Genomic DNA, 18511 nt, shown 5'->3' on the forward strand with positions numbered 1-18511 from the left:
CGGGGGCGGGGAGACGCCGGGGGGGGGGCAGGGACCCTGCTGCTCGGAGCTAGGGGCCCCACGAGATGGGGGGAGGGGGTTAACCGGCTAACCCAGAGCTCCCAGCCCCACGGCTCTAACCACTGGCACCTGACTCCTCTTCCAGAGCCAAAACAGAACCCAGGAGTCCTGATTTTGGACTATGTTTCTCTCCTTCCAAGATGATGGTCTAGTGGGTTAGAGCAGGGGGGGCTGAGAGCCAGGACACCTGGGTCCTATTCCCAGTTTGGGGAGGGGAAGTGGGGTCTAGTGGCTAGAGGACAGGCCTAGGCCCTAGGGCCCCGTGATGGGACTGGAACCCAGGAGTCCTGAAGACATGGGCAGAAATGCTGCCAAGTAAAGCAGCCCCCTCCCCCTTCCCGTTACCCCTCCCTCTGCCAGCCCCTCCTCGCCCCTGGGCTCCCAGCTCCCCAGCTGGCTCCAACCTCTTTTATCGCAGCTCCCAAAACCAAGCCAACTTTGTGGGACAAGCAGCTGCGCTCCCCAACCCCGTGAGCCAGCCCAGCCCCCTGCCCCCCCACTACCACATGGACCCTTCCACATCCTGGATCCTCCTCTGAAGGGGAGTCCCCGTTTCCATGCCAACGCCACTCCCGGGGTGCACAGTGGGAGGATCCCTGAGGTGAGATTGGAGGGGAGCAGCCAGAGCCGGAGACACGACACGTGTGTCATTGCAACGGGCTCGCACCCCTGCCCAAGGGGCCACACGCCCGCCCGGACACGGGGCCACACGCCCGCCCGGACACGGGGCCACACGCCCGCCCGCACACGGGGCCACACGCCCGCCCGGACACGGGGCCACACGCCCGCCCGCACACGGGGCCACACGCCCGCCCGGACACGGGGCCACACGCCCGCCCGGACACGGGGTCACACGCCCGCCCGGACACGGGGCCACACGCCCGTCCGCACACGGGGTCACACGCCCGCCCGCACACGGGGCCACACACCTGCCTGCACCTGCCCAGACACAGGGCTACACACCCACCCGGACACAGGGTCGCACGCCTACCCGCGCCCACCCAGACACAGGGAGACAGGGCCTTGAACCCACATGCATCCACCTGGACATGGGGCCATGCCCCCACCCACGGCCCACCACACGCACCAGCCCAGAGACGGAGACACTCACACTCAAGCCCGGACACACACAGGCATGCACACTTGTGCCTCTGCATACCAGGACGTGGCGATGTACAAGCAGGGCACACGCCCATACAGATGCCATCTCTGTTCCAGGAACTCACCCATCTCCCTCCCACCCTGCCCAGAGCTCGCCCAGCCCCTGGCATCACCCCCAGGTCCCCCAGTCTTCCACGCCTTGCCACAGCAGGTCCCTCTATTGCTGCGTCTCGACGGGTATCCCACCCTGCATGCCAGCTCTCACTGCCAAAGCAAAATCTACCCAGAAGGCACCTGGCCCACGCTGTACACAGGAGATCCGGCCCCTGGACCCCAGCACAAACGCTGTGACCGCACAACCTCACACAAACTCTCCTGAGCCACTGGGCACAGTCCTGCAGCAGGGAGTCCCACTGCTCCCCAGAACAGGGCTGGTGCCAAGATGACCACCCCACCCACTGAGATCCTGCCAGGCACAAGTCCCGCCTATCCCTGCTCATTTGCATATGACCTTGTGGGAATCCAGAGCCAACCCAGAAACCACCACACACCCGACGCCGGTTCCTAGCCAGGTAGCCACGGTGAGGGGCGTCTTAGAAACGGGGGATGGGCAGGCGTGGGGGGGGGGGTGAATACATATGGGGAAGGACTTGGATAGGTGGGGATGGAGGAGATTGGATGGATGGACAGGCAGACGGGGGGAATGGATGGAGGGATGGACAGGCAGACAGGGGTGTTGGATGGATGGATGGATGGATGGACAGGCTGATGGAGGTTGTGGATGGATGGAGGGATGGACAGACAGGCTGACCGGGGATGGTGGATGGATGGATGATGGACAGGCTGACGGGGGTGGTGGATGGAGGGATGGATGGCCAGGCAGACGGGTTTGCGTGGGGATGGATGGAGGGATGGACGGCCAGGCAGACGGGGGTGGTGGATGGATGGAGGGATGGACAGGGGTGGTGGATGGAGGGATGGACAGGCAGATGGGTTTGCGCAGGGATGACGGAGGATGGACAGGCAGACGGGGGGGTGGATGGACGGATGGACTGACAGACAGGGTGGTGGATGGATGAATGGCCAGGGAGACGGGGAGGGGGATGGATGGACGGATAGGCAGACCCGGGGGGAGGGGGGTGTGTGTGGATGGACGGATAGGCAGACGGGGGTGGGGGATGGATGGACGGCCAGGCAGACAGGTTTTCATGGGGACGATGGACGGCAGGGGCAGGACACACCCAGCGACAGGCACAGGGACCAGCCCCCGCCCTCACCCTGGGGCGCCCGGCCTGGGGCTGGGGGGCAGCCCTACCTTGTTGGAGGCCATCTCGCTGACGGAGCGGTAGGTCTGGATCGTCTCTAGCTGGTCCAGGCACCAGTCCAGCTCCTCCAGGGTCTCCTTGGCCAGCTGCTGGTAGGTCTCCTCTGGGGGCCAGAACGGCTGCCGTGAGCACCGACCCAGTGAGGGCCCCATGGGGTCAGAGGGGGTCTGGGGGAGCTCCCCCAGCTGAGTCCAACAGCGCCCACCTGCATGTGGGAGGAGGCTGGGAGTGGGGTCTAGTGGTTAGAGCAGGGTGGGGGGAGGGGTGGGAGCCAGGACTCCTGGGTTCTCTCCCAGCTCTGATGCTAACTCCTCACACAACCATGGTAGAGCCAGGCCTCCCGCTGCTGCAGTTTCCCCCCTGTAACCAATCCCCCCAACCCCCTAGGTGAGCCACCAGAGTAGGGGTGAGCCACCAGATCCCAAAGACGTGGTGCCCTCCCACATCGGGATTCCCAGGCAGGGCCGGGGGGTCCCCATTCACGGCCCCTCCCCCAGCGCGAGGCAACGCTTACCTGACAGCATGGCCTTGCAGAAGGTCGGCTGGCTGCCCACAGGGGACCTCCTGGGGGGCAAGAATAAACACCCGCTCAGCCACCCCTCCACAGCGCAGGGCGCCCCGGCCACGCCCCCCATCGACACCCTACAGGGTTGGGGGGCAGGAACAGCCCCAGCGCAGGGTGCCCTAGCCACGACCCCCATCCACCCCCTACGGGCCTGGGGGGCAGGAACTGCACAGGGGTGGGCCAGGAGCAGTCAGGTGCAGGGCCTTTGCCAGCCCCACGCTGCCCAGGGAGGCATCCCCCTCCTGCCCCCTTTCTCTGTGGCTGCGAATCAGGCCGCTAGAGGACACTCAGTGGGGCTCACGGTGCCTGGGGGGGATCGGCAAACGGGGCCCCTGGGATCCCCGCAGCAGGGCTGGGTGCAGATGGGGGGGGCTGGGGCCAGCCCCCGAAAAGGGGTGGGGGGGTCCCTGTGCAGCTCACCCCAACCGCATTTCCTGGGGTGGGGCCGTCGCATGGCCCAGGTGTGATCGTGGGGGGCCACATGGGGGGGTGCTGGGCTACAGGCAGCGGGGGAGGGCTCATGAGGGGGGGCTCCCCCCTCCGTCAGTGCTGGCAACCCTGAGGCTATTGGAGCTGTTCCGCCATTTCTGCTGGGGGGGCCGACTCCCTAAATCCCCGGACAACCCCCACTGCCCCCAGCCAGGGTGAGAGAAGGGGAGCTGGGACCCCGGGGGGCAGGGAAGGGGGCTGGGGTCCCGGGGGGTCACTCACTTGTTGGACGCTGGGGTCGGGATGTTGGCCAGGATGGAGAAGTTGTTCCTTACGCTGCGCAGACTGGCCAGCACCTGCAGGGAGAGGAGGGTCAGGGCTGGAGCTAGAAGGCTGGTCGGGGGGCACCCCCTCCTTGCCAGGGGCCCACAAGCAGCCATGGGGCCTGCAACCCTGGGGCCCTTCTGGGCTGGAGCTTCCTGCATTCAGCTCAGCACCAGAGCTGGCTGTATTTTAAAAAATCCTTATTGAGGTCCCAGGGGCAAACCATCCCGATGTGTCGAAAGAACAGTAAATATGGCAGGCGACCAGCTTGGCTTCACGGTGAAATCTTTGCTGATCTTGAACACAAAAAAGAAGCTTACAAGAATAAAAATATGGCTCGGGCTTGCAGGAGTGAAATCAGGAGGGCCAAGTCACACGTGGAGTTGCAGCTAGCCAGAGATGTTACGAGTAACAAGAAGGGTTTCTTCAGGTATGTTGGCAACAAGAAGAAAGCCAAGGAAAGTGCGGGCCCCTTACTGAATGAGGGAGGCAACCTAGTGACAGAGGATGTGGAAAAAGCTAATGTACTCAATGCTTTTTTTGCCTCTGTTTTCACAAACAAGGTCAGCTCCCAGACTGCTGCACTGGGCAGCACAGCCTGGGGAGGAGGTGACCAGCCCTCTGTGGAGAAAGAGGTGGTTTGGGACTATTTAGAAAAGCTGGACGAGCACAAGTCCATGGGGCCGGATGCGCTGCATCCGAGAGAGCTAAAGGAGTTGGTGGATGTGATTGCAGGGCCATTGGCCATTATCTTTGAAAACTCATGGCGATCGGGGGAGGTCCCAGACGACTGGAAAAAGGCTAATGTAGTGCCCATCTTTAAAAAAGGGAAGAAGGAGGATCCTGCGAACTACAGGCCAGTCAGCCTCACCTCAGTCCCTGGAAAAATCATGGAGCAGGTCCTCAAGGAATCAATTTTGAAGCGCTTGGAGGAGAGGAAAGTGATCAGGAACAGTCAGCATGGATTCACCAAGGGCAAGTCAGGCCTGACTAATCTAATTGCCTTCTATGATGAGATAACTGGCTCTGTGGATGAGGGAAAAGCAGTGGGCGTGTTGTTCCTTGACTTTAGCAAAGCTTTTGACACGGTCTCCCACAGTATTCTTGCCAGCAAGTTAAAGAAGTATGGGCTGGATGAATGGACGATAAGGATAATGGACGAAAATTGGCTCAACGGGTAGTGATCAATGGCTCCATGTCTAGTTGGCAGCCGGTGTCAAGTGGAGTGCCCCAGGGGTCGGTCCTGGGGCCGGTTTTGTTCAATGTCTTCATTAATGATCTGGAGGATGGTGTGGATTGCACTCTCAGCAAGTTTGCAGATGACACTAAACTGGGAGGAGAAGTAGATATGCTGGAGGGCAGGGATAGGATACAGAGGGCCCTAGACAAATTGGAGGATTGGGCCAAAAGAAATCTGATGAGGTTCAATAAGGATAAGTGCAGGGTCCTGCACGTAGGACGGAAGAATCCCATGCACCGCAACAGACTAGGGACCGAATGGCTCAGCAGCAGTTCTTCAGAAAAGGACCTGGGGGTTACAGTGGACGAGAAGCTGGATACGAGTCAGCAGTGTGCCCTTGTTGCCAAGAAGGTCAATGGCATTTTGGGATGTATAAGTAGGGGCATTGCCAGCAGATCGAGGGACGTGATTGTTCCCCTCTATTCGACATTGGTGAGGCCTCATCTGGAGTACTGTGTCCAGCTTTGGGCCCCACACTACAAGAAGGATGTAGAAAAATTGGAGAGAGTCCAGCGAAGGGCAACAAAAATGATTAGGGGACTGGAACACATGACTTACGAGGAGAGGCTGAGGGAACTGGGATTGTTTAGTCTGGAGAAGAGAAGAATGAGGGGGGATTTGATAGCTGCTTTCAACTACCTGAAAGGGGGTTCCAAAGAGGATGGATCTAGACTGTTCTCAGTGGTGGCAGATGACAGAACAAGGAGTAATGGTCTCAAGTTGCAGTGGGGGAGGTCTAGGTTGGATATTAGGAAAAACTTTTTCACTAGGAGGGTGGTGAAGCACTAGAATGCGTTTCCTAAAGATGTGGAATCTCCTTCTAGAGGTTTTTGAAGGCCTGGCTTGAAAAAGCCGTGACTGGGATGATTTATTTGGGGATTGGTCCTGCTTTGAGCAGGGGGTTGGACTAGATACCTCCTGAGGTCCCTTCCAACCCTGATATTCTGTGATTCTATGACTAACACCCCCCCACCCCCGTGTGGGGGCCAGCACTCACCTGGGCGAAGGGTGTCACGATCAGGTCCTCCGTGTGGCTGCGGGGCAGAGAAACCAGACAGGGTGAGCGACGAGGCCCCCCGCAAAATCCCCCCCCCGCCAGTCCTGGGGCTAGTTCCAGCAGGGGGGCTGCGCTGTGGGGGAGGGTGCTGCGCCAGGTCTGCACCGGGGTGCTCTATGCCTGGGCGGGGGGGCGGTCTGGGCTGGGCGGGCCCTGCAATGGGGGCTGCACAAGGGATGCTGTGCCCGGGGGGCCCTCTGTGCCATGGGGGCTGTGCCAGGGAGCTCGATGCCGGGGTGGGGCTCTGTGCTGGGGGGGCTTGCCAGGGAGCTCAGTGCTGTGGGGGCCTCTGTGCCAGGATTGTACCAACTGTGCCGGGCTGGGCACCATGTGGCTGTGCTGGGGGCTGGGGACCATCTTTGGGGTCTGTGCTGGGGGTGCACAAGGGTTGTTGCCTCATTCACAAACTGAGGGGGGGCTTCCTGCCACTGCACAGCTGTAGGGGAGGGGAAGAGCTGGGAGGCAGGGCTCCAGTGGGGGCTGTGGGGCAAGGCTCGGGGGGGCAGTAGGGGAGGGCTCGGGGGGCAGGACTCCAGGGTGGCAGGACTCAGGGGGGCAGCGGGGCAGGGCTGGGGGGGCAGGACTCTGAGGGCAGGGCTCGGGGCACTCACGACTCGCTGGCGACAGAGGAGTTGCGGGACATGGTTTTGGGCGACAGGTCGTAGTCACTGTCCGAGCGGTATAGGAAGGACTCGCGCCGCTGGCCCGGTGGGAAGCTGGGGTGCAGGACGAGGCCGGGGCTGGCCTGGGGGTCCAGGGGGCTCCTGGCCGGGGAGGGGCCATTCTCCACCTCGAAGCTGCAGGAGGAGACAGAAGACAGGTGAGCAGGGGGTCCCAGGCCTGCACCCCGGCTCCGGTGCCCCCGTCCCCTGCTATAAACACTCAGTGGTTCCCTCTGGTTCCCACGGCCCCCTGCCGTCTCAGCCCTGCCCCCCGACTCTGCCGGTGCCCCTCACTCCCGACCCGCAGCCCCCTACTGTCCCAGCCCTGCCCCCCCCCACTCTACCGGTGCCCCTCACTCCCGACCTGCAGCCCCCTGCCGTCTCAGCCCTGCCCCCCCCACTCTACCGGTGCCCCTCACTCCCGACCTGCAGCCCCCTGCCGTCCCAGCCCTGCCCCCGTCAGGCTCGTTTCATGGCTACCCAGCTCAGCCCCCTTCCTGCCCCCCAGCCAATCTGGGGGGTTCAGGGTGGGGTCTCTTCCCACCAGCAGATCCTCTCCCGGACTGAGCCCCCAGTCCCGCGGCCCCTCCAGCCCAGCTCAGCCCCACTCACCTACGGGGGTGCAGAGAGCTGCAGGGCAGAGCCATGTTAGAGCGGCATGGTCCGGGGAGCGGCCGGCCTGGGGGCTGCCCCACGGGGTCACTGCTCGCCAGGGCCGTGGGGGCCACAGGGCTCAGAGCTGCCCACCCCAGAGCCCTGCGGGAGCCGGGCCGCCCACCCCCACGCCGCATGGGGCCCGCGCAGGGCGGAAGTTGCCGCAATCGGGTTGGGAAAGGCTGGCTTTGGGGGAGGCCTGGTCCCAGCGGCTCCCCCAGCTGGGGGCTGACTCACAGCCCCGGGGGGGCCCTGCTCCCGCTGAGCCGCACCGGCTTCCTGCCCCCGCGGGAGGAAAGGTGCAGGAGGGGCGGGGGAGAGCCCCAGGCCCTAAGTGCCAGGCCAGGCTGGGGGCCCCCCCGGAAGTACCAGCCTCTGGGCTTCCTCCCTCCCCTTGGTGCCTTTCGCTTTCAGTTATCCCAGCAGGAAGGCGGCTGCCGACCCAGCTCCCCCCCTCCCCGACCCCAGGCCTCCCCCATCACGCCCCACTCCCCTCCCCCACCACGCCCAGTCCCCCTGCCCCTCCCCCACCACGCCCCGCTCCCCTCCCCCACCACGGCCAGTGTCCCCCAGCCCTCCCCGTCACGCCCCGCTCCCCTCCCCCACCACGCCCAGTCCCCTCCCCCTCCCCCACTCCGCCCAGTGCTGCCCTGCCCTCCCCCACCACGCCCTGCTCCCCTCCCCCACCACACCCCGCTTCCCTGCCCCTCCCCCAACATGCCCAGTCCCCTGCCCCTCCCCCACCACGCCCAGCTCCCCCCAGCCCTCCCCGTCACGCCCCGCTCCCCTCCCCCACCACGCCCAGTCCCCTCCCCCACTCCGCCCAGCGCTGCCCCGCCCTCCCCCACCACGCCCTGCTCCCCTCCCCACCACACCCCGCTTCCCTGCCCCTCCCCCATCATGCCCTGCTCCCCTCCCCCAACATGCCCAGTCTCCTGCCCCTCCCCCACCACGCCCAGCGCCCCCTCAGCCCTTCCCCATCACGCCCCGCTCCCCTCCTCACCATGCCCAGTCCCCCTGCCCCTCCCCCACCACGCCCAGCGCCCCAGCCCTCCCCCGTCACGCCCCGCTCCCCTCCCCACCATGCCCAGTCCCCCTGTCCCTCCCCCACCACGCCCAGTGCCCCCAGCCCTCCCCATGACGCGCTGCTCCCCTCCCCACCATGCCCAGTCCCCCTGCCCCTCCCCCACCACGCCCAGCGCCTCCCAGCCCTCCCCCGTCACGCCCCGCTCCCCTCCCCACCATGCCCAGTCCCCCTGCCCCTCCCCCACCACGGCCAGTGTCCCCCAGCCCTCCCCGTCACCCCCGCTCCCCTCCCCCACCACGCCCAGCTCCCCCCAGCCCTCCCCGTCACGCCCCGCTCCCCTCCCCCACCACGCCCAGGCCCCTCCCCCTCCCCCACTCCGCCCAGTGCTGCCCTGCCCTCCCCCACCACGCCCTGCTCCCCTCCCCCACCACACCCCGCTTCCCTGCCCCTCCCCCAACATGCCCAGTCCCCTGCCCCTCCCCCACCACGCCCTGCTCCCCTCCCCCACCACACCCCGCTTCCCTGCCCCTCCCCCATCATGCCCTGCTCCCCTCCCCCAACATGCCCAGTCTCCTGCCCCTCCCCCACCACGCCCAGCGCCCCCTCAGCCCTTCCCCATCACGCCCCGCTCCCCTCCTCACCATGCCCAGTCCCCCCGCCCCTCCCCCACCACGCCCAGCGCCCCAGCCCTCCCCCGTCACGCCCCGCTCCCCTCCCTCACCATGCCCAGTCCCCCTGTCCCTCCCCCACCACGCCCAGTGCCCCCAGCCCTCCCCCGCTCCCCTCCCTCACCATGCCCAGTCCCCCTGTCCCTCCCCCACCACGCCCAGTGCCCCCCAGCCCTCCCCATGACGCGCTGCTCCCCTCCCCACCATGCCCAGTCCCCCTGCCCCTCCCCCACCACGCCCAGCGCTTCCCAGCTCTCCCCCGTCACGCCCCGCTCCCCTCCCCACCATGCCCAGTCCCCCTGCCCCTCCCCCACCACGCCCAGTGCCCCCCAGCCCTCCCCATGACGCGCTGCTCCCCTCCCCACCATGCCCAGTCCCCCTGCCCCTCCCCCACCACGCCCAGCGCTTCCCAGCTCTCCCCCGTCACGCCCCGCTCCCCTCCCCACCATGCCCAGTCCCCCTGCCCCTCCCCCACCACGCCCAGCGCCTCCCAGCCCTCCCCCGTCACGCCCCGCTCCCCTCCCCCACCACGCCCAGCTCCCCCCAGCCCTCCCCGTCACGCCCCGCTCCCCTCCCCACCATGCCATGCAGCCCCCGCTAGCCCAGCCGGAGCTGAAAAGCGATGACCCCCGCTCACTAGTAAATCCCCCTCCTGTGGCCTTTCTCCAGCTCCCCAGAGGAGTCTGCCCAGGGGACATGAGCTGCTGCGACACAGTGTGTCCAGCAGAGGGCAGTGGTGCACGCACCCCCATTGCACACGCATTCCCATGTGAGCTTGCACACTTCGTTTGCCCCCCCCCCGATTTGTGTGTCCCGGGGGGAAGGGGATGGATCTCAGGTCAGGCCCCCTCAGCCCCTGGCCCGATTCCCCCCCAGCTACAGCCCTGCTGCTGCCCGAGGAACCATGGGGGGAGGGGCTGGCTGCTCTCATCTAAGTGCCGCCCCTCCCCTCCCCCGGGTCTCTGGCACCCATGGGGCTTGGGGAGTTTGGCAGCACAGGGATTGGCAGGGGGAGTGGGGGGCCTGGGGGCAGCAGGGCTGCAGGCGTGGGAGGGGGCTTCCCGATGAGCCCAGCCAGGCAAGGAGCTGGGGTACTGGGGGAGGGGAGGGGTTCCAGGTGCAGTGCCCCCAGGGAGGGCCACTCTGTGCCCCAGAGACACGCGTGTGCCCGGGCAAAGGTTCCCCCACTCTCCCTGGGGGCCCAGCCCCCCTCACCACGGGGCTGCTGAACCTGGTGGGCAGGGGCCTGGCCTGGGGATCTCCAGCTGGGCTTCTCCCCCTGGAGGGAGCGGCCCGAGCACGGGCCTGGGGCTCAGGACACCTGGGTTCTGTCCCCAACTCTGACCTGCTGGGTGACCTGGGGCAAGCCCCTCCCACCCTGCGGAGACTCAGCTCTGTGGAGCGCCTGGTGTCTAGCTGCCCCCTAGCAGAGAGCTCACCCCGAATCCCGCCGCAGGTCCCCTTGGCAGAAAGTCTGCCGGGACCCATCCCGCCCCCAGGGGTGGGCAGCTATTAACCTAGCCAGCTGCTACAACGGGCAGCGAGGGGCACCCGCAGAGCTGGGGGGGCAGGGCTGGGCTAGCAGGGGGCTGCGGGTCGGGAGTGAGGGGCACCCGCAGAGCTGGGGGGGCAGGGCTGGGCTAGCAGGGGCCTGCGGGTCGGGAGTGAGGGGCACCCGCAGAGCTGGGGGGGGGCAGGGCTGGGCTAGCAGGGGGCTGCGGGTCGGGAGTGAGGGGCACCCGCAGAGCTGGGGGGGGGCAGGGCTGGGCTAGCAGGGGGCTGCGGGTCAGGAGTGAGGGGCACCCGCAGAGCTGGGGGGGCAGGGCTGGGCTAGCAGGGGCCTGCGGGTCGGGAGTGAGGGGCACCCGCAGAACTGGGGGGGGGCAGGGCTGGGCTAGCAGGGGCCTGCGGGTCGGGAGTGAGGGGCACCCGCAGAGCTGGGGGGGGGCAGGGCTGGGCTAGCAGGGGGCTGCGGGTCGGGAGTGAGGGGCACCCGCAGAGCTGGGGGGGGGGCAGGGCTGGGCTAGCAGGGGGCTGCGGGTCAGGAGTGAGGGGCACCCGCAGAGCTGGGGGGGCAGGGCTGGGCTAGCAGGGGCCTGCGGGTCGGGAGTGAGGGGCACCCGCAGAACTGGGGGGGCAGGGCTGGGCTAGCAGGGGCCTGCGGGTCGGGAGTGAGGGGCACCCGCAGAGCTGGGGGGGCAGGGCTGGGCTAGCAGGGGCCTGCGGGTCGGGAGTGAGGGGCACCCGCAGAGCTGGGGGGGCAGGGCTGGGCTAGCAGGGGGCTGCGGGTCGGGAGTGAGGGGCACCCGCAGAGCTGGGGGGGCAGGGCTGGGCTAGCAGGGGGCTGCGGGTCGGGAGTGAGGGGCACCCGCAGAGCTGGGGGGGCAGGGCTGGGCTAGCAGGGGGCTGCGGGTCAGGAGTGAGGGGCACCGGCAGGGCTAGGGGGTGTCTATCATGGTGCTGAGGGGTGGCAGGGTGGCAAGGGGGGGCCTCTTTTGCCTACCAGCATCCTGGCAATGCTATTTACAAACACACAGAGTGGGGGGAGGGGCCAGCTTTGTGCTCAGACCCCCCCATCCCCCCCTCCGAGCCTGTCTTGCCGGTTCTTCTGTGAGCTGAGGGGGCGGGGGGCGGGGGAGGCCTGCCCCTCTCCCCAGTTGCTGCCAGGGGCAGGGGCGTCCCGGGGCGAGGGGAGCGGTGCCAGGTGATGCCAGCAGCTGCTCCGGGGCTCCAGGTGTTTGTGTGACTCAGCCCCAGAGTTTAGCCCTTTGGCGGCTGCTGATGGCGCTAGGAGGAGGGTGGGAGGCTGGGGGGGCACGAGCACGGCTCTCCCCTCCCCGCCAGCCCCCTCCCCGCCCTGGGAGGGGCAGGTTCCACTGCAGCGTCCCCACAAGCCGCAGTGAGCCCCCGGCTGCCGGGCCGGTGGGGGGCCGTGGTGGGGTGGGGCTGCGGGAGGGGCAGGGAGCGAGCAGCGGAGACACCCCCAAGTGCTCATGCGGCAGAGCGGGGACGGAGCCGCCCGGCCCTGGGGGCCCGAGCTCAGCCGGGGCCGTGTCAGAGCTGGAGTCTGGCTGCTCCCGGGCCTGAGAGCTCAGCCCCGACCGCTGCTGCTGCTGGTCCCGCTGGCACCCCCATGTGTGTGCACAACCGCACCCCCCCGGGCACCACCGCACCCCCGGGCACCCCCGCACCTACCCGCACCCCCCCCCCGGGCACCCCCGCACACACACCCCCGGGCACCCCCGCACCTACCCGCACACACCCCCCCGGGCAGCCCCGCACACACCCCTGGGCACCCCCGCACCTACCCGCACACACCCCCCCGGGCACCCCCGCACACACACCCCCGGGCACCCCCGCACCTACCCGCACACACTCCCCCGGGCAGCCCCGCACACACACCCCCAGGCACCCCCGCACACACCCCCGGGCACCCCCGCACCTACCCGCACACACCCCCCCGGGCACCCCCGCACACACACCCCCGGGCACCCCCGCACCTACCCGCACACACCCCCCCGGGCAGCCCCGCACACACCCCTGGGCACCCCCGCACCTACCCGCACACACCCCCCCAGGCACCCCCGCACCTACCCGCACACACTCCCCCGGGCAGCCCCGCACACACACCCCCAGGCACCCCCGCACACACCCCCGGGCACCCCCGCACCTACCCGCACACACACCCCCGGGCACCCCCATGTGCCCTCACACACACATCTGTGCACACCTGCACACTTTGCAGTCTCACACACCTGTGCACACCCACTGCGGGCACACACAGAATAAGCCCCATGCATCTCCCTGGCCAGCTCTGCTGGGGGGAGTGGGGGAGAGGCCGACACACACAGGACCCCCCCCCACGCCCTCTCTTGACCTGCCTCAGCCTCCCCCGCCCCCCCCACCCCAATCCGGCTACACAAGGGCTTGCACGTGCCTGTCCCAGCTCAGACCCACCCCGCCCCGGCCTTTCCAGCTGTGACGTTGACCCCCCACTTTAGTAACCCACACTCCTTAGCCATCAGCAGCAGCCACCCAGTCCCCTCCCCAGCCCTCTCAGCCTTCCACAGGGCACGGGGAGGCCCAGGCTAGGGGTGGGCCTGAGGCCAGCACTGGAGCTCCCTTTGTCCCCTGTGGGGCAGGGGGTCACGGGGTCAGAGCCCTAAGCCAGCCTTGCCAGGAACACACCCCAATGGGGAGCCTGGGGCAGCCCTGGATCCACCCAACCTGCCCCGTCAGCAACTGAGCTGCCGTGTGCCCAGCCCCCAGTGGGCAGGTGCTGGCAGAAGGGACCCCCGGCCCCGGAGCAGCTCCGTGCTGGGCCCAGCTGGCTATGGAGACGGGGTCAGGGCTGCCCCCGGAGTGATGGAGAGTACAGCTGGGGAAACTGAGGCACAGGAAGAAGATGGGACCTGATCAGGGTCACACAGTAGGAGCGTGGCAGAGCCAGGGAGAGACCCCAGGAGGCCTGGCTCCCTGGGTGAATTGCACACACACATCAGTGCATTGTTCACACGGCACACACATCGCGCTGCGGGCCGGGCGGGCAGGTCACAGCACTGCCTGGGGCTGCCTCCCAGCTGACGCGGGGCAGGAGCTGACGTCATCCCGGGGAGGCCAGCGAGCAGGGGTACACAGGAAGCGATAAGATTACGGAGCCCTGGGGTGACGCAAGGCAAGGCGTTATCAGCCCCAGGAGAAGCAGGGAGGAGCCTGGGGACAAGGGCGCGACTGATCAGGGCCGTAGGCCTCCAGCCGCCCTGCACCCCTGGGCTAGCCAGAGCCAGCTGGGGCCACTGCAACCGAGAGAGGAGAGCCGCCTGGACTAGCGGATGGAGCACAGGGCTGGGGCTCAGGACACATGCTCTGCCGCCTCCTTGCTGGGTGCCTCGGGCAAGTCCCCGCCCTGCTCCACGCCTCAGTTTCCCCATTTGTAAAATGGCTAAATCCCTTGATGACTGGGGGGCCTGGATAGCCCAGTGAGGGGTGCCAGGTAGATATAAATGTGGGGGGGGGGGCGGGTATGGGAAACACTGGCTGACATGGCTCCAGGGGTGGGCTGGCTGGGAAGAAAGGGGGAGGGACCTACCCAACCAGCTGCCCCCCCCCCGGAGTTGGAAGGGAGGGTTCTGGCTGCTCCAGCTGTTTGCAATTAGGGCTGGGTGGGGTTGGGTTTCTTGGAGCGGGAGGGACTCTTCTGCTGGAGTTCATGCCAAGTCAGCGCCTGGGGCCAGCCGCAGCTGTATGGGGGGGAGGGAGGAGGGGCAGCTGTGAGCTCCTGACAGGCAGAGGAAACATAGGGGGGGGCATTCCCCACCCCAATCCCCAGGGCTGACAGGACAGGAGGGAGCCATGGATGGGGCCCTCTGTGCCCACAATCTGCAGAGCCCCATGGCAACCCCCCCGTCTGCCCCCAGTGGACGGATGCTGAGGGGCAGCCAATGCGCAAGGCACCAGCTGGCCCTGAGTGGGCCCCCATAAGGCCCGACGCCCCCTCACTCAGCCCAGCCCAGCTCCCCAGCTCAGAGCAGCTGGCGAGGGGGCGAGGGGGGTACCAGACGGGATGAGCTGGGAGGGCTGCAAAACACAGATAGGAGCTAAAGCAACAGGATACAGAGAAGTAAGCGCTGGTCTTGGGAACAGACCAACGGGTGTCTCTGGGAGCGCAGGGGGGTCTGGTGGTCAGAGCAGGGGTCTAGGAGCCAGGACTCCTGGGTTCTAACCCCACCTCGGGGAGGAGAGGGGAAGGGAGGGGGGCTATAGTGGTGAGAGGAGGGGGGCTGATGGTAAGAGTACCTGGCTCCTTTTCTACTCCACTTACTATCTGTGACCTTGACCAAGTCCCTTCCCCTCCCTGTGCCTCAGTTTCCCCACCCGTGGAACAAGCTTGGCTCCTGTGCAAGCTGCTCTGTGAAGCTGAACAGGTGGATATTTGCACAGGGCTTTGGACTGAGGCTGCTGGAGAAAGGTGAAGCCAGAATAAACAAGGCTTTGGCTCAGCACATTCTGCTCTCCCCCCGCCCCCCACAAGCCAGCCCCACCTGGGCCCTGCCACTGACCCCTGTCCCTGGGGCCTCCGGGGGACAGGTCCGGGTCTGGCTTTGGACTCAGTCCAGGCTCCTGGAAGCTGGCTGCAGGCAGGGCTATGAGAGAGAGACCCGCAGGAACAGTCCAGGCAAAGCCCGTAAGAACCCCGGCGTCCGGGCAGGGCAGACCGGGTCCAGTCAGAGGGGATTTGGCGCAAGCCTACAGAGAGACACCCGCCGAATGGGGGACCAGGCCCCCCAAGGCACAACCAGCACTCGCGAAGGGAGGTGGGGGACCCTGACGGACTATGGGCTTGGAGCTCCCACAGGACGGCTGAGAACTAACTTTATGCGCCCCCTTCCCCAGCCGTGCTTCCAGCTCCCCCCCGACCCCCGGCCGGTCGCACAAACCAAGCGCAGCCCCCCCTGCGTGGACAGCGCCGGGGAGCAGGGTGGGAAACGCAGCCGGCCTTGGCTAGACCAGGAGCCTTCACAGCCACGGCAAACCCCTCGTGCAGACGCTGCCCCAGCTGCACGAGCCGGGGCCCCGGCCGCAGCACGGCAAACGCTCTCCTGCCCTGCTGGAAGCAGGTCTCTGCCCAAGGTCCCAGGGCCGCCGGGCCCAGGCCGAGCTGGCAGGGGCCGAACCCCGGGCACGGCCCCCCTCACGTCAATGCCAGCAACAGCGAGGCCGCTTTGGGGCGGAAAGATGAGAATCCAGCTGGGCCCTCAATGCCGGAGCTGCTTGAGACAGAAACCAGATCATACGACAACGGCTCCTAGAGACCCCTAACACAGACCAGGGGCCAGGCGTTGCCCAGACCCCGGCTGAGACCATGCCCCGTCGGGCCGGGCGTTGCCCAGACCCCGGCCAAGACCAGGCCCCGTCGGGCCGGGCGTTGCCCAGACCCCGGCCGAGACCAGGCCCTGTCGGGCCGGGCGTTGCCCAGACCCCGGCCGAGACCAGGCCCTGTCGGGCCGGGCGTTGCCCAGACCCCAACCGAGATCAGGGCCTGTTGAGCCGAGCATTGTCCAGACATGGAGTGAGAAACAGCTCCTGTCCCATCTAAACAGAGGTGGGAAACTGAGGCACTGAGCAGCGGACTGATTTGTCCAAGATCGGCGGCACAGCTGGGAATAGAACCCAGGCGTCTCGGGGGGCAGCCCAGTGCTTGCCCCCCGCCCCCCCCCGACCACTAACCCCAAGGCCCTGCTTTATGTGAAGCGTCCTGTGAAACGCACCCCTGCTCTCTATGCCAGCCTAGGGCCTGTCCCATCAGCCCCTGCTCCAGGGCTGCAAAGGGGGACTCCCACCTGCCACCAACAGCCAGTGGGGAGGGGGCACACGGCCGCTCCAGGGCACCCTCCCCCGGCTCAGTCACCGGGTGCAATGGGGAGCCGGCGACGAAGGAAGTGCCAGCCCTGAGCACCCAAAAGCCACCCGTCCCCGCTGCTCTGCCCCCAGGGTGGTCGCTGGGACCTAGTGCCCATCGCTGGAGCCTCTGGCCCCTGGAGTGGCACAAGGGGTAAACGAGGCGTTGGAGGAACCCAAGCCCCTGGGGGTGAGGGAAAGTGGAGCCAGGCCAGGTGTAAATATAGCTCCTGGCTCCAGTTTCCTGCTTGACATTTCACTGCCGGCACCAGCTGCCTCCTGGCTCGGGGAAGGGACAAGCCGAGGGCCCTGCTCAAGGATCTAGCCCCTCAGGCCCCCTGTTCCTCACCTGCATTGGGCCATCCCATGGGACGCGGGGGGGCACCGCAGAACCACCCAGCCCAGAGTCAGCGCCAGGGGCTCAGCACACAACACCCACCCCCTGAGCCCCCAGCACCCCCCAGGGAAAGGCCCAGCGGCTCGGCCCGTGCAGACCTCAGCTGTCAATCAAGAGGCTCATTGACTTGCAGCTGAGACCTGGCAAACTCAGGTCACTGAGTGGCCTCGGAAGGCGAAGGACCAAAGCAGATTCAAACTGGCGCCCTAGAGGCTCGGGCTCCGGCCCCTCGGACCCCAGCGGGGGGCGGCTGGAACCGAGGATGAGCTCCAAGGAGCCAGCCAGCCAGAGCCCCCTTCCCGCCCCCCACCCCAAGGTCAGGGTTTAACCAGGCCGCACACCGCCAGGGGCAGGACAGGGTCACGGGTACCGATCTGGGCAGCATTGTCCTAAAGGCCCCCGCCAGGGGCATCAGTGCACACGCACACACTCGCCCCCCGAATGGGCCCCCGAGAGTGCACACACACGCACACACTCGCCCCCCGAATGGGCTCACAAACACACACGCACACTCGCCCCCGAGAGTGCACACCCCCGAATGGTCTCACAAACACACACTCACTCGCCCCTGAGAGTGCACACACACGCACACACTCGCCCCCCGAATGGGCTCACAAACACACACGCACACTCGCCCCCGAGAGTGCACACCCCCGAATGGGCGCACAAACACACACTCACTCGCCCCCGAGAGTGCACACACACACACACACTCGCCCCCCGAATGGGCTCACAAACACACACGCACACTCGCCCCCGAGAGTGCACACCCCCGAATGGTCTCACAAACACACACTCACTCGCCCCCGAGAGTGCACACACACGCACAAACTCGCCCCCCGAATGGGCTCACAAACACACACGCACACTCGCCCCCGAGAGTGCACACCCCCGAATGGGCGCACAAACACACACTCACTCGCCCCCGAGACTCCACAACTCCCCCCCGAATGGGCGCACAAACGCACACACTCACCGGGTGGACACGTGGGGACACGCACGTTCATTATCAATGCACACAAATGCACACTCACCGCCAGCACGGCCCCCGCCGACACACACGCAAATGCCCCCCGGGGACCCCCCCCGCGCTCACCGACCTCCCCGCCTTGCCCAGCCGGTGCCGCCCCACGTCCGCCTCGCTGAAGGAGAAGTGCATGGCCCGGGGGGGACCCAGGAGTCCGGGGGAGCCCCGGGCTGGCATGGGGGGCCGGCGGCTCCGGGCGGGACAGACCCGCAGCCGGTCCCGGTAGCGCTCGGCTCGGCTCGGCTCGGCCCCGGGCGCCCAGCTGGCCGGGGAGGGGCCGCGGTCGGCTGCAAAGCCCGGCGGCGGATTTCGGGGCCAGGGCCCGGGGCTGGGACCCCCGGGGGAGCCGGGGGCTGGGCTCCCAAGGGTGGGCTGAGCTCTCCGGGCGGCCCGAGGGGGTCACGGCTCCGCAGAGCCCCCGCAAAGCCCCCGCCCCGGAGCCAGCCCGGGCCCCCCATGGGCCTTTCCGCCTGGCCTGGCCCCAGGGGGGACACTCGGGGGGCTACAAGCCAAAGACTCCGAGTTCACAGGCGCTCGCTCGCTCGCACAGCCCCCGCTTGTGCCCGAGGGGAGCAAA

General features: G+C 67.2%; 1 protein-coding gene across 7 annotated transcripts in view; it reads right to left on the reverse strand.

Annotated features, from left to right (window-relative positions):
- PDE4A (phosphodiesterase 4A) overlaps window positions 1–18511 on the reverse strand; it is a 153835-nt gene that overhangs the window by 13281 nt on the left and 122043 nt on the right. For 4 of the 7 annotated variants that reach the window (XM_084609946.1, XM_084609949.1, XM_084609945.1 and 1 more), the window contains 5 exons: window positions 6713–6898; window positions 6042–6078; window positions 3763–3836; window positions 3001–3050; window positions 2477–2589 (listed from right to left, as the gene is read on the reverse strand). In XM_084609946.1, coding sequence (XP_084466072.1) covers window positions 2477–2589; window positions 3001–3050; window positions 3763–3836; window positions 6042–6078; window positions 6713–6898 — 460 coding nt within the window. Of the gene's footprint in view, window positions 1–2476; window positions 2590–3000; window positions 3051–3762; window positions 3837–6041; window positions 6079–6712; window positions 6899–7375; window positions 7807–18007; window positions 18229–18511 lie in introns of those variants that run through there. The other 3 variants (XM_084609950.1, XM_084609951.1, XM_084609948.1) reach the window with 3 other exon arrangements.

Source organism: Lepidochelys olivacea (assembly GCF_965140295.1).
Source record: "Lepidochelys olivacea isolate rLepOli2 genome assembly, chromosome: 20".
Taxonomy (NCBI): domain Eukaryota; kingdom Metazoa; phylum Chordata; order Testudines; family Cheloniidae; genus Lepidochelys; species Lepidochelys olivacea.